Source organism: Leptopilina heterotoma, unplaced genomic scaffold (assembly GCF_015476425.1).
Source record: "Leptopilina heterotoma isolate Lh14 unplaced genomic scaffold, ASM1547642v1 Lhet_114, whole genome shotgun sequence".
Taxonomy (NCBI): Eukaryota; Metazoa; Arthropoda; class Insecta; order Hymenoptera; family Figitidae; genus Leptopilina; species Leptopilina heterotoma.
The window spans coordinates 1,656,873-1,672,896 of NW_025110833.1; the positions used below are offsets into that span (position 1 = coordinate 1,656,873).

At 28.2% G+C, this 16,024-nt stretch overlaps 1 protein-coding gene across 4 annotated transcripts in view; it reads left to right on the forward strand.

Annotated features, from left to right (window-relative positions):
- Positions 1 to 16,024, forward strand: part of LOC122507350 (epithelial discoidin domain-containing receptor 1-like) — a 267,483-nt gene that overhangs the window by 199,877 nt on the left and 51,582 nt on the right. For all 4 annotated transcript variants that reach the window (XM_043620013.1, XM_043620026.1, XM_043620020.1 and 1 more), the window contains one exon: positions 15,168 to 15,507. In XM_043620013.1, coding sequence (XP_043475948.1) covers positions 15,168 to 15,507 — 340 coding nt within the window. The remainder of the gene's footprint in view (positions 1 to 15,167; positions 15,508 to 16,024) is intronic.

Genomic DNA, 16,024 nt, shown 5'->3' on the forward strand with positions numbered 1-16,024 from the left:
CGAATTGTTTTGCCCCTTTTTTCTCCTGAAAGCTGTTTGTGACGTGATATGATTTGCGAAAGTCATAATACATACCATAGAGATTGGGAAGTATTTTTTCCCTTTTTTTTTTATTTTTTAATATCGTTTTTTTTTATTTATTGCCTCTTTTTTTTCGCGAAATCATAAAATAATATATATAGATAGATAATTTTATTTCGATCCGAGAAGTGACTCGAGTTTTCTCCCTGCGTCGAACTGTCAATCATGTAAAAATAAATCCCAATCGTGCAGATACACGGGGTAATTGACAATAGCTTATTGAAAATCTGCCAGTGCGAGATTTAAATTAAGCAACACGCGATTTATGGGAGACAGCTAGGAAAAATATACACAGAATGAGAGTAGAGAGAGAGAGAAAGAGTGAGAGAGATAGGGAGAAAGAGAGAGATAAATTCAATACATTCTTCGCTTATAAAGTCCTATCTTGAAAGGATTTTGTTGCCAGTCTAGCTTCTATAAATCACTTCACTTTCAATGTTTATATCTCAGCGAGACTCTTTATTTTAAACTTCCTCGGATTTCATTTCAATTTTTTGTTTGTTCCCCGATATTGTCCAATTGTAGAAAAAGAATTGTTAACTCAATACAAAATTTTATTTTTTAATAATAATTTTTATTATTTTTAAGGATAACTATAATAGTAACAATAATAATAACAATGATAACAATAAAAATAACAGTAACAATTATAATAATAATAACTAATTGTAATAAGTTTGTAATAATTGTTATAAAAAATTATTATTAACAATTATATTTAAATAATGACAATAATTAGTTATTAATAATTATATAGAAAAGGAGGAACAATTTTACACTTTAAATTTAAATACTAGGGCAAAATTAGTTTGAAATAGTTAACTTAGTTCGATTTTTTGTTTTACTAAATTTGAATTTCGCGCCATTGTAATTCTGTGAGTCCCCGTCCAGATGGCATGAAAACTCTCTCGCAATCGAGATAGAGTCACCGGGGTTATATACATATAACTGACCGTTAGAGATTATATTATTTTTATATTTTAATTACTTTTAATAAAAAATGATAAAACAAAGTGAGTTATGAATATGTGCTATATACTTATAAAAATCTGTTATTATTTATTTTTGCACATAAAAAATAAAAAAGTAGAAATAAAAATTAAATATTCCGCTATTATTGTAACGACTGGTAAAAATATTGTCAATATAATTGTAACAATAACTTTAATAAATAATGTTATAAACAATAATTATAATTATTGTTATTATAATTCTAATAATTAAAGGAACTTATTAAACAGAAATTAATTTAGGAAAAACTAATATTTCACAGAATATTATTTTAACGAAAAGTGTACAAATCACTTTTCCGTTTTGACAAAAAAAAAAAATCCAATTATGTTCAAAATTTTAAAAAAATTCTCATCAAAATACCAATTAATTATTTTTAGAAATTTTAATTAAATTCTTCTCCGAAATTCAATTATTTTCAAAAAATTTTAATAAAATCCTTGTCAAAATTTCAATTATTTTCAAAATTTTTCTCATTTCAATGATTTTCAGTATCTACTATTTAAATAAAATTACCCAAAAGAATTCAATTATTTAAAAATAATTTTAATAAAGTTGTACGCAAACATTTAATTATTTTTATAAATAATAAAAATTTCACATAAATTCAATTGTTTGCAAAAATTGTTTACAAATTCCTTTGCAATAATTTAATTATTTTTATAAATATCAAAATTTTTTTATGGAATTCAATTATTTTTTTAAAAAATAATTAAAAAACAATTTTAATAAAATTTTACACAAACATTTAATTATTTTCATAAATAATAAAAATTTCACATGAATTCAATTGTTTGCAAAAATTGTTTACAAATTCCTTTGCAATAATTTAATTATTTTTATAAATATCAAAATTTTTTTATGGAATTCAATTATTTTTATAAAAAATAATTAAAAAACAATTTTAATAAAATTGTGCGCATAAATTTAAATAATTTTCATAAATAATAAAAATTTCACATGAATTCAATTATTTACAAAATTTTTTTAAAAATTCCTAAGCAATAATTTAATTATTTTTATCAATATCAAAATTTTTTTATGGAATTCAAAATTATTTTTATAAAAAATAATTAAAAATTCTAGAAAATAATAATTGAATTGAAAAATGATGAAAATAATTTTGAAGAATTTACAGTAACAATATTATTATAATATAAAATAATGATTTTATCACTCGTTAATTATTAATTAATTTAAAACACGAAGATATCGATCACTCCGAGTCTTCGACTCGAAGCAATCGATATCTTCATGTTTTATAACAATACTTTTATAAGTTATTGATGTTTTTGAATAATTTTGAAATTTAAGAAATTCGTAAATAAATGTAACCGAACATTTTTTTAAAAAAATTTTTTCCTTCATTTTCTAAAAATTTTAAATAATTTTTTAACAATTAATAATTTTATTTAACATATTTTTATAAATAAAAAAGAGGAAAATTTTCATAATTTAGATCAGTAGAAAGAAATCTGTTATAGAAAAAAGCATATAATAAACAAAATTTATTTGTTAATCATAATTTTTAAAAAGTTTTTTTATTGATTGTCCTATATATAATAAATTTGATATTGTTTAACTTCTAGCATTTTCTTTAGGACACGAAAATGTATATAACATTTAATTAATTGAATTAAAATTGTCAGAATAGATCGTATGTAAATATTCAAAATAAAAATTGTAATTTTCTTTTAAAAAAAACTTAATGTTAACAAATTAAATGCCAAAAATTGAACAATATTATAATTTTCAAAAAATTTTCTAATTTTAAATATTTATTTTTTTATTATAAATCATGAAAAAATTTCTGCATGTTTTCGATTTTTCAAACAATATTTTTTAAAGAAAAAAAAAACGAAAGCATACACAAAAACTAACTTTAAAGTGTGGACAGACAGAATGAAAGAATTTACGAAGATTATTACAGTTAATTATTTCTAAGGACATTATTATTTATTAAATATAATTAAAACGAAACGAAGTCTACAAGTATCAGTATGATACTTTTACCACGGTAACCCAATCTCGATTGCGGGAGAGTTTTCATGCCATCTGGACGGGGAGTCACAGAATTACAATGGCGCGAAATTCAAATTCAATAAAAAAGTAAACTACTTCAAACTATTTTAAATTGATATTAGCCTTCCATTTAAATTCAAGGCATTAAATTGTTCCTTCTTTTCTGTATAAAACGCAGATAATACACTGAAACCCCACTTATTTGAACATGGCCCACGCAATTTGACACGAAGTGTCGCGTTTATTTGTATTTTGGTCGACATAACCTATGTTGGTGACGTAATTCGATAAATTGACATGATTGGTTGGTTTTGTTTGAACTCAACCAATGGGAATGTAAGTATCTTTCCATTGGTCGCGTACTGCGCATGAGCTAAAATAAGTGGGGTTAGGATTGATTCTAACTAAAAATAACTGAAGCAAAAACGGGTTCAAATAAACGAGACTTTAAATAAGTGGGGTTTCAGTGTATTTATTTCTGTATATAAAGCAAAAGAAAATAAATATTAGGTCTATTATTAATAATTAGTATTATAATTTTGGGTAATAATGGAGAAACAAAGAGAGAGGGAGAGAGAATAAAAAGTCGTTAATAAATATTAAACTGCTCCTTTTTGGTTATCCTTGACTTGGGGTTGGATGTAGCTCGTTAAATATTTTTCTATTAAGCAAACAAAGTGCAAATAAACGTCGTTTGGTTTGAAACCGTTTCATGAAGCTTCATTATTGGATAATTGAATATATGAGCTGAGAAAATACGTCGAATTATGTGTATTTATATATACCCATATGTGTGTCCTGTATACACGTGGAAAGATACTATTGAAGAGAGAGAAAGAGAGAGAAAAAGATAGAGAGAACCCTTTGTAAATGGGTAATGGTATGGTATATATACGACGTGTGATGAGAACGAAGCTTCAGCACAGTGGGTTGCTAATGACCATCGTTGCAGCCATTCTGCTTTGTCCAGAGGCTATTTTCCATCCTGTTTCCAACCCCCATCTCGGTTTTCTCACACCCTCCTCCCTTAAAATCCCCCAACCTTCCCTCTCCCCCCCCCACTCTTCCCCATTCCAAAACGTTCACTAACTCCCGGTGAGCGCCACGACTGATAATTTTCTATACGGACGGATATCTTTCACTTTACATCCGATACAGTTCCGAATTTCAATACCCTTTTCTCATCCAATAAACCGAGTTTTGTTATTTCACCTTTATATTGAGAAAATACACAACAAAAAAGTGGAAAATCCTCATTGAATTCAAAACAAAAAGGTGTTGTGAATTATTTTTCTAAAAGCAAAAAAGAGTTATGTGGGTTTAAAAAAAAATATTCTTTTTTTATTTTTATTGACGAAAAAAACAAGTGCGAATGAAATATGAAATTTGTGAAAAAAATTTCGTAAAACTTATTTCTGTTTGACAATTTTTTTTTTAGTGTAAACTTTTTTTTGATTTGGCCAGAAGGGAAATAGTTTGGAATAGTGAAAATTTTGGGTAATGAAAGAAAATTTATGAAAGGCAAATTTTTGTTTAGGCGATACATTTTTCGTTTTAGTGACGAATAAACATTCGTTTGGCAGAATTTTTTGGGAGGAAAATATTTTTATTGAGTTTCCAATCTATGTTCGGTCGGTAAAGCAGTTTGTGTGGGAAATTTGAAAATTGAAAGACAATGCTGTTGTGTGTTCTGTGAAAATTACTAAAATTTTTGTAATCAAGTCAATTAGTCAAATTTAACTATTTTCTTAGTTATTTATTTAGTAATAATAATTTATTTAGTAATAATAATTCATTTTTTTTAATAATTATATTTGCTCTAAGAATAATTAACGCTTTGTGCTCAAATAATTATTTGGCATTTTGCCTGCTGAAGTTCAGTTAAATGAAAATATTGTTAATTGGATTGTTTGCTAAATAAAAATTTTATTAATACAAAAAAATATTATTAAATGGAATTTCTGCCAAAATAAAGTTCAGTGAAATATATTTCCTGATAAAATGAAATTCAGCTAAATAAAAATTCTGTTAAATAGAATTCCTACTAAAGATAAATTTGGTTAAATGAAATTTTTTCTAAAAAGAAAATTCGGTTAAATGGAAACATTGTTAATTAATTTTTTTGCTAAATAAAAATGTTATTAATAAAATAATTTGTTTAATGGGATTTCTGGTAATATAAAATTCGGTTGAATAGAATATTTTGGTAAAATGAAATTTAAGTAAATAAAAATTCAAATGGAATTTCTGCGTGTAGAAAATTTAGTTAAATAAAAAAGTTGTTGAATACATTTTGCAAAATTTAAATTTGTTATATTTTGTTAAATTTTGTTGTTATTTTGTTAAATGTCGGTTAAATGAAATTTCTTCTATTATGAAATTAAGTCAATTAAAAATATTGTTAATTGGATTTTTTGCAAAATGTAGATTATATTAAGGGAAATTTTTATTAAATGTCATTTCTGCTAAAGTAAAATTCAGTTAATTGGAATTTCTGTTAAAATAAAATTTGTTTAATTAAATCTCCTAAAATAAAAAGCAGTTAAATATAAATTTTGTCATAATGAAATTCAGCAAGTAAACAATTTTTTAAATAAAATTTTTGCTTACAGGAAATTTGGTTAAATAAAAACATGATTTCTACATATTTCTAGACCAAAGAAAAATTTCATAATATAATTTAAAATAAATTGTAAAATAAATTGAAATTAATTTGTAATTTCAGCTCAACGAATTTCAGTGAAATAATTCAAATATAGATAAAAAATCTAGATAAAAAATTAAAAGTTAAATCAACAGAAATTTAAAGAATGAAACAAAAAAGAAAAGTAAGTCCATGTTTCACGAGTTTCGTGTTATTTCATCTACTTCGAAAATACAAGATTCTCGCACATGAATCACTTCACAGATGCCATGGATTATTCCTGAAAAAATAGAGATTGCGAAAAATTATTACACACACTATTTTTTTCTATCAATATTTATTACAGGATAATACAAAAAAAATCCCACTTTGTTTTCTTGTGACTCGCTCCTTTTGATGAAAATTAAAAAATAATTTGTTTGCTTTCTGTTATTGGCCTTTTGTTCCCTAAGGTCAAAAAAAAATAAGTTAAGTTTCATCCTCGGTTTCATCTCATAGTAAAAAAAGAGAATAAGTTGAAAAATTCTCCTCTCAATTTGAAAAAGTAACAAAATTGAAAGTTCCACAAACGAAGAATATTTGTTTTCTCTCTCTCTCTCTCTCTTTTTTCTTTGTCGACAAAAGAAAGGTCAATGTCTAGCCTCTCTCTGAACTCTACCACATTCCTCCTGTTGTCTTTAGTTGGCGTCAAGTATATTCTTTTCGCGAGAGCAAGTCAGTGAAAAGATTTAATTGGATGCGCGTATTTTTCTCACCCTCCCTCTCTTCTCCTTCACTCCCTTTTTGTTCGCATCGTTCTTCACTTTAGCTCTTACTATTTCCTTCATCTTCTTCCATCTAATTTCCTACTCTTTTTTTCCTTTTCATTCTTTTTTTGTCTTTTTTTTTGCCTTTCCCTCTCGTTTATACTTCCTCGGGTTGTCATGTTCGAGAAGAGAAGGAACGACATACACTCTTATAGATATTGCCGAGACGAGACGAAGATCGCTTCACCCTATTTACTCGACGATTCATAAAAGACTCGAAGCGATTCGACACGATTGCTCGACTTCTTGTTAATAACCGTGAAGGAAAATAATGGTGCCTTTTCCAAGACTTTCCATCGATTCCTGTTATAAAGAATAAAGAAATAAAAAAAAAGTCTTTTCTCTTTCTTATTTTAAAATAAGCATAATTGGACAAAGAAATACGAAACTTTAGCAAGGTCCCTCCCGTTTGGTTATAAGATTGCCTTTTCCCTTGTCTTCACGGTAAAAAAATTGATTTATGGCAGACATTTTTTTATTATGGTCTCTTCTTAATGAACTTGACATCAGATTTCAATTTCTTGTAATGATGAAAATTATCAGTTTTCATTTATCATTTCTTAAAGAGGGAATGAAACATCATTCCTTAAACGGAGAATAAAAATTCAAACCATAAAAATTCAGTTGTTTAACAACTTTCTTACTAGATAGAAAATGTTCCTTAGATTTTCTTCAGTGAATATGTCTAATTAAAATAATTTATTTTGTCTATTTGCATCTAAAAGGGTTTTTGATCGTCTTTCCAAATCCGTTGGAAAATTTAAAAAATATTAAAAAATACCAAAATGGCGGCCATTTTGCAAAAAAACTTTAAATTGAATTTACTTCAAAACCCTACCTTTCTTTGCACGAATTTTTTTTGGGAATTGTGTTCATGGAGAAAAATATTTTCCATAAGAATTTAAATCGGGCACAATTTAAATTCTTATTTACCAAAAAAAAATTTGAACAAAAAAAAAGGTGGGGTTTTTGAGTAAATTTAATTTAAAGTTTTTTTGCAAAATGTCCGACAGTTTTGTTATTTTTTAATATTTTGAACTTGAAATTTTGAACTTCAAAAGATTTTAATTTGAAATTGTGTAAAATTTCAATTTTAAATGAATTTAATTAGAAATTTTAGAAAATTTCAAAAACTAAAATTTTTCTGAAATTAGTTAAATTTTTTAATATATAATTAATTGATTATTAAAAATAATGAATTTATAGAAGAATTTTAGTTAAAAACACTAAAACAAATTGAATTTCGAAGCAATGACTAAAGATTGCAGAAATTCAATTATTTTCAAAAGTAGTAAATTTCTTCTCAAAAATTCATTTATTTTCCAAAATTTTAATAAAATTCTTGGCAAAATTTTAATTATTTTCAAAAATTTTCCTCAATTCAATGATTTTTAATATCTACTACACTCGATTCTTGTTATAACGAATCTCGTTACAACGTTCTCTCGTTATAACGAACATTAAAACTCTCGATACAACGACAAAAAAACACGAACGAATTTAAGAATTTAATTTAACCAAAATTTTGGTTAACTCTAAAAAAACGACAAAGTTAATCAACCCTTAACTTTATTTAACCTAAAGAATCTAGTGATCCGATTATATTATTAAAACTACTTACTTTTTCTTTAAACTGATTCCATAATTCAGAAACTTTTAATATAAATAAATACACTTTACGAAAAATTTTGCACGTATTTGACGTTTTGTACTGTTAATCACGGATAAATTCATGCGTTTGAATAGAACGTGAAGTAGGATCCTCTCCTTCCGTCGTAATATCGAGATTTTGAACTCCCGAGATCGTCGTTATAACGAGAATCGAGTGCTTTAATTAAAAAAAACCCCCAATAGAATTCAATTAGTTAAAACAAATTTTAATAAAATTCTACGCAAACATTTCATTATTTTCATAAATAATAAAACTCATCGCAGACTTTCAATTGTTTTTAATACAATTTTAATGGAATTCCTTGAAAAATGTGATCATTCTTAAAAATTTTATTTAAATTTATCAAAAAAATTCAATTATTTTAAAAATCTTTGCTACAATTTATTTATTAGAATTTAAGTATTATTTTCAATACAGTTTTAATTAAATTTTTTCAAAAAATTAATTGTTTTTCAAAAATTGTAATTAAATTCTTTGTAACAATTCAATTTTTTTAAAAATAATTTTAATAAAATTCTTCATAGAAATTTAATTAATTTAAAAAATTTGTCAGAATTCAATTATTTTCAATGTCTACCTATTATTTCAATAAAATTAAATTATTTTCAAAAATAATATAATTCTTCCCAAAAATTCAATTATGTTTAAAAATTTTAATAAAATTCATGTCAAAATTTCAATTATTTTTAATACAATTTTCATCAAATTTCTCGAAAAACGAAATTATTCTTAAAAATTTTATTAAAATTTGTTAAGAGAATTCAATTATTTAAAAATTTGTTAATAAAATTCTTTATGAAAATTCAATTTTAAGAAACATTTATTATAATAAAACATTTATTTTTGTATTTAAAGATATTTTAATTCTCGTAGAATTTTCTAATAAATATTGATTTAAAAATGTATTTCAGTTAAAATTTTAGATTATAAATTGAATATTGAAAACGTGGATTTTTAGAAATAATTAAATTTTCAAAACGTTTCAAATTAAAATCAATGAAAATTTGAACTTTCCATACTTTTAATTAAGAATCCTGTAGAATTAATTTATTTCAAAAAGTTTAATAGAATTTTTTTTTAATTATTTGAAGTTTTTAATTTCTAATATATTTAATTGAAGAATGTCAGAATTAATCGAATTTTCATAAAATTGAATTGCAAAGAAATAGATTTAAAATTTTCTCAAGGGACTTTTTCAAAAATTATTTTTAAAAAATTGATTTAAAGAAGAATTTAAGTTGAAAATTCTAGTGATGAATAATCAAAATGATGAAAATAATTTTTGAAGAAGTTGCAGTAACAAATTAGCAAATTTTAATTATTATATAAAACATGAGTCTTCGACTCGGAGTGATCGGTATCTTCATGTTTTATATAATAATATTTTTATTTGCTATTGATTTTGAAATTTTTAAAAATCAATTCCTGTGGCAAAATAATAATTAAATATTTATTTAAAAATGAAGTTATATATTGATGTTTTCGAATAATTTTACTTTTAAAGAAATTTGTAAATAAATGTAATAGAACATTTTTTTGTGTATTTTATTTATTATATTATTTATTATATTTTATTTATTTATTTTTATTTTTTTATATCATTTCGCGAGTGAATTAGAATATTCTTTGGCAGGGAAAAAATGAAAGTTTTGTGTGGAAATCAGGGAGTTATTTAATTTGGTAAAATATAAAATAAATGTACTTTTAAAAACCTGGAAAAATTCCGTTTTTTAACCTGTAAAAGTCAGGGAATTTGAAATGAGCAAAAGCGTCTAAAATTCTTTATAAAACAATATTTTGAAGGCGAAAATGATTTTAACTTACCGAACATGTTTAGCCTGCCTGATTTGAAATCAATTCGGTTGAGGAAAAAATTTTTTTATTTTATTAGGAGAGAAGAATTCTATAAATCAGAAAAGTCTGACTTAGTTAGATCAAAATTTATTGTAAGCATAATTGAAATAATGTATCGAGCGGAAAAGCGGTAAAGTTTAAAGGTGTTCGACAACTATTAGAGACTTTGTCGAACAACTTCCGTCGCGCGTCGCGGCATCATCCTCACTCCTTGTGTTTATATACACGATTTTGCAGAAGATGTCATGAACATTCGCATGCTTGCACACGTGCAGCTGCTACTGACACTCAATGTCAAACGCAACTAATACACTCCTTGATCTCTCTGACTCGGTTAAAATGAATGCGCTTCTCGTTTGCCAATTTTAACCTCTTTGATTTAACTCTCAAAATGGAAATGTACCATGAACATGGTTTTGTGAATCGACAGTTTTCTTTGCTCTCTCTGGCTCTCCTTCTCTCTCTCTCATTTCATTCATTCTATTCTCTAGCTTAATCAGACTCGCTTCCTGTCACGAGCCATTGTACCAAACTAAGGACTTCCCCCCTAGAATTGGGACTCAAGGAGCGGATAATTTCGAATGCTCCAATTGCTCTCTCATTCCATGAAACTTGAGTCCTGCGTTTCATGAGAGAGAAAAGAATCGTATGGATAATTTTTGAGATAAAATTTCTTTTTCTAAACACTCGTTCGGTGGATGATGTTTTATTTCTAGACAGATCTTTATCTGACAGAATCTTTTGTTTAACAATTTTAATTAATTAAGTGGGAATCATTATTATTATTATGTTTTAATAATAATCCCTGAATTTTCTGACTAATTCTACTTTCCCTGAATTTCCTGATTTTCCTAACCTGTGGCAACCCTGATTTTGTAAATTGAATTTTAAATTTCTAACCAGCGACTCAGAGATAAACATAACGAACATATTAAAAAGCGGTACACATTCTCAAATATAATGTGAAACTTTGGGATTTCTGTTTTCTGCAAAAGTTATCTACATAAAGGAATATACACGTGACGGTCGGGCGTCAGCTGTAGCCACGCGACTGAATTCCACCCGCGAAGCTCAAACATGATGTGACGCGAAAGAAACTAGAAATAAAGAAATGAAGAAGAAAAAAAGAACCTCAGACTTCAGACGTTTCGCTCCTTTCAGAAAGAGACCTTTCTTTTTTTTTTATTGTCATTCTTTCCCCAACTTGTAATTTATGTCCTTGTTCTTATTCCATCAAGAAAAATTATTAGTCCCTAAATTCTAATTTTCATCCCTCAAAAAACACTTGTCCCATACTTCCATGTCATGAAATGATAAACACGCTTTTGGAATACTGTCATCTGGAAATCTTGCGGCAAGTTTCGCAAATTTCCCCCATCTTCGAGTGTTAAAAAATTATCAAGGTCCTTTAATTTTTCCCCACTGATAATACAAATATTTTTCCTGTCAGTATAAACATTCTGTTATACATACAGTCTCTGGTGAATGTTTACCGTCTGCTTTTTAACTATAAAAAAAAGGACGCGCATACCAACACACGGGGATATTCTTTTCTAAAGAAAAAGGAAGACTCATATTTTCAGTGAATTTTCTATAGTGATGAGAGTTGGGAAAAGACGAAGCGGAGGAGAAGGGAAAAAAAAGGAGAACTATGAAAACTTTGGAGCTCGCTTTGGAGAGTTATATACAGTTTCCGCGCGCATTGGCGCGCACAGTTGAGGGGCGCAAAAGGTTCCTCTGGTTGAGTTTGGTACTGCTGCAACACCTGACACCCCCACATTGCAAAACCACCGACCCAACGCCATCAACCATCTCTGTCGCCGTCATCATCCGCCTTCCGTGTAACAGCCAGAGAGAAACCCCTTTTCAGTTTACCCGGCGTGCAAAGAATGTTTAATATCAGATTTCATAGAAGGCGGGGTGAGAGGCTCGAGCTGGCACGTAAAAGCCGATATCAAACACGACGACAGCTTTGTTTCCATGGAATAATCCTGTCGGGAATCCAGCGGTCCGCATACCCGTCTAGTCTCTCTAGGTATAAAGTCGTGCGTGTACGTACGTCGAGGTACAGTACTTGATCCTTCTCTTTATCCTCATTCCTTCCCTCTCCTTCTCTGTCTCTCTTTCTCCCTCTTTTTCCCTTTCCTCCTCCTCTAGTAACTCTTTTTCTCATTCTGACTCTCTCTTCTTCTCTTTATCTTTCTTCATTCTTCTTCTTTCTTCTCTTTATATTTCTTCACCTTTTTTTTCTTCTTCTCATCTTTCTTCATCTTCTTCTTTCCTCTTCTCTCTATCTTTCTTCATCTCCTTTCTTCTTCTTCTCTCTATCTTTCTTCTTCTTTCGTCCCCCCTAGAGAAACAGAAAGGGAGAAAGAGTAATTCAGACAGAAATACAAAATCAAGATGAGGAGGGTTACTAAAGAAGGAGTCCATCCTCTTTTGCCTTTCGATTTTCTCCTTATATTTGTACTTTCAAGTAGCTAACAACAGTCAAAAATGAAAAGAGAAAAGAAATAAGACGTTGAATTGGTACTGACATTTACTACCGAGACGTGAAACAGGCGCGCGCGTATACGCGTGTCACTTCACGCTAAAGTACAAGGTGAGAAACACTCCTTTTGCCAGTTGTGCTTTTCAAACAAAAAAGAAAAGAAAAGTTCCTTTCATCAGTTGTCTTCTTTGATATGGACGATGCTCGAAAACAATTGGGAATTATTATCCAAAAGAGAGAAAGAGAAAGCTCCGCGAATAGTTGCAGAAAGTTTGTGATGCAATTATACAGAAAACGCGATTTATGATTAAAATAGTTTTATCCAAGGAATTTATGAAGAAAGAATTCGGGGGAAAACTTTCATTTATACTTGAAATTTTCACCAATTTTGAAAATTGGTGACAATTTATGGCGGTGGGGAAATGGGAGATGTAGGGAAAGTTTGGAAGTATGCTCCATATCGTGTTAAGGATTTTGGATTACTTTTTATTTTTTTTTGCTGTTGCATTTGTGAAAGGTTTAGAAGGGGTAGTGATAAAGGTTTTGGTGGTAGTGGGTCGCCAGAATTCAGGAGTCGGATCTTTGCGAATTTTGGTTATTATTTTGTGGTCAAAATTTAGAAGCTGGATGTTGGCAAATTTTTGGATTAGCATCTATGGATGTTTTAGGAGTTAGGATCAGTAAACGGTTCAGGAGTAGCATCAGCAAAGGGTTTAGATTTTAGAAGTAGTTTTAGCAAACGGTTTAGAAGTATGGCTTCATCAAAAAGGTTAAGAGTAGCTTTAGCAAAAGATTTAGGAATATCTGCAGCAAAAGGTTTAGAGGAATAGCTTCAACAAAAGTTTTAAGAGTAGCACTAAAAAAAAAATTCAAGTACAGCATCCGATATAGATTTATGGTTAGCATCTGTAGAAGGATTAAGAGAAGCTTCTGAAAAGAATTTAGAAGTGGCATCCGATAGAAGTTTAGAAGTAGCATCCGATAAAAATTTAGGAGTAGCATCGAACAAAAATTTAGAAGTATCATCTAATAATAAATTAGAAGTATCATGCGATAAAAATTTAGACGTAGCTGGTGATTAATATTTAGGAGTTGCAGGCGATAAAAATCTAGGAGTTACAGATTACGAATATTTAGGAGTAGCAAGCAATAATAATTAAGAAGCAGCATCCTAAAAAAATTTAGAAGTAGCATCCGAAAAAAGTTTAGAAGTAGCATCCGATAAAAATTTAGGAGTAGCAAACAATAAAAATTTAGAAGCAGCATCCTAAGAACATTTAGAAGTATAGCATCTGATACAAATTTAGAAGTAACGTCCGATAAAAATTTCGGAGTATCATCGAACAAAGATTTAAAAATAGCATCTAATAATAAATTTGGAGTATTATGCGATAAAAATTTAGGAGTAACAGATTACGAATATTTAGGAGTAGCAAACAATACAAATCTAGAAGCAGCATCCGATGAAAATTTAGAAGTAGCATCCGAATAAAGTTTAGAAGTAGCATCCGATAGAAAGTTAGGACTAGCATTTTAGAAAAATTTTGGAATAGCATCTGATTAAAATTTAGGAGCATTCCTTTCATCTGGTGAAAGGAATAGAAGTAGAATCCGATAAAAATTTAGGAATATCATCCGATTAATATTTAGTAGTGGCATCTAACAATGGTTCAGGAGCAGCATCCAGTAATAAATTAGGAGTAATAAAAAAACAAAAAGTAGTGATAACAGTGTTAATAGAAACAAATTTTTATTAATGATCCTAATAATAAAAGTATTACAAAAAGTAGTGATAAAAGTATATTAACAGATTTTACCAATGCTGCTAGTGATAAAAAGAATTATAAACAGTGTAGTGACAAAAGAATGAAAAGAAACAAATTTTTATTAATGATACAAGTGAGATTTACTATCACAATCATTAGCACAAGAGGAATTTGAATATTTCAAACTTGAGAACCGCTGAATGCGAGTCAGATCCTTTTTGATAAATTCGAGCAGATGTGCATGTCCAGGGATAAATTGTAGGTCATCCTTCTTGTCCAAGGCCAAAGCGAACATAAGTATCCATGCTGCGTTGCGATTTCAACTTTGCAATTGCTACATCATCCCCGTGGAGATAATCTCTTAAGAAAAGCAGCTACCCATGTTACATAATTCGAAAAATTTACATTAAAAGTAGAAAAAAAAATCCATTTCTATTACTGCAAATTCATTTTCTTGTACCACTATACGTTCTACATTTAAATGAATAAAAGTACAACGAAGAATGTAAAGTTAAAAACCAGACACCTATTAAATTTACATACATGCAGTAATGAATAACATCACTCTACAAGGGACATAAATTGTAAGTTATTGACATTCATACTGAAAAACAAGACGCATGATAAAAGAAAACAGTACTCTCTTATTTCGAACCTGTATCTTTATTCTTCCTGTATTGAAAACTCTGTTTTTTTATTGAAAGATTAAAAAATTTTTTCTTTCTATAATTAAAATAAAGTGGGAGACAGAAAGAGAAAGGTAAAAGGTAAAATAGAAAAAGTAAAATTTACAGAAGTATGATTTTTCTTTGTGTTACAGATGTGGCTCATGGAAATTTTACCGTTGAAGATCTATCATCGACGGAATCGCCGGTGGAGAACGATGTACTTATTGAAAAGAATAAAGTAGCGGAAGGTGAACTTCCTGTTTCCACGGCAAAGCACGATGATCCAACTTATATGGCGGTCGTGATCGGAGTCCTAACTGCTGTAATTCTTCTTTTAGCGGTTGCCATTTTTCTGATAGTTTCACGACACAGACAACGTAAATGCTTCGCGAGTCCAATGACAGGAAGAGCTCCATCTCACTTGGGATCAACATGTGCCACAGTTGAAAAGGGTGCAGCACTCATGGCATACACACTCGAGGACGACGAAAAGTAATTATATTTTTTCAATTTATTTCAAATTTTTTAAAATTCCTACTTCCTCTCTCTCTCACAGGAAACATTTTTCCCTTGACGAGATTAATATCGAGAATATCCCTTTTGATATAAATGTCCTAAATTCTGCTATGAAATTTCAATTTATTTAAATGTGTAGGAAGAATTTTTAAAAATGTGGATAATGTTCTTTTTTCTCTTCATTGATTTATTTTATCTTTTAGTATAATTATTATATGTTATATTGTTTGGTAAACTGAAAGTTAAAATTACGTTTCGAATCTTTAGTTGTAAAGCTCATTGTCTGTCATTGATTCATTGTTCTTTGCAATTAAATCATTAGATTATTAATTTTATCAATTATAAAGTAATTAAATTAATTGACAAAACACAAGAGGTGGATGCAATTGGCAAGTTTTAAAAGATTTTTATTGAAAGATATTTTATCGGAAGAAAATGGTTGTTATCTCGATGGATCGGTTTATTTTACCCTCGAATGACGTTGCTCGTTAAG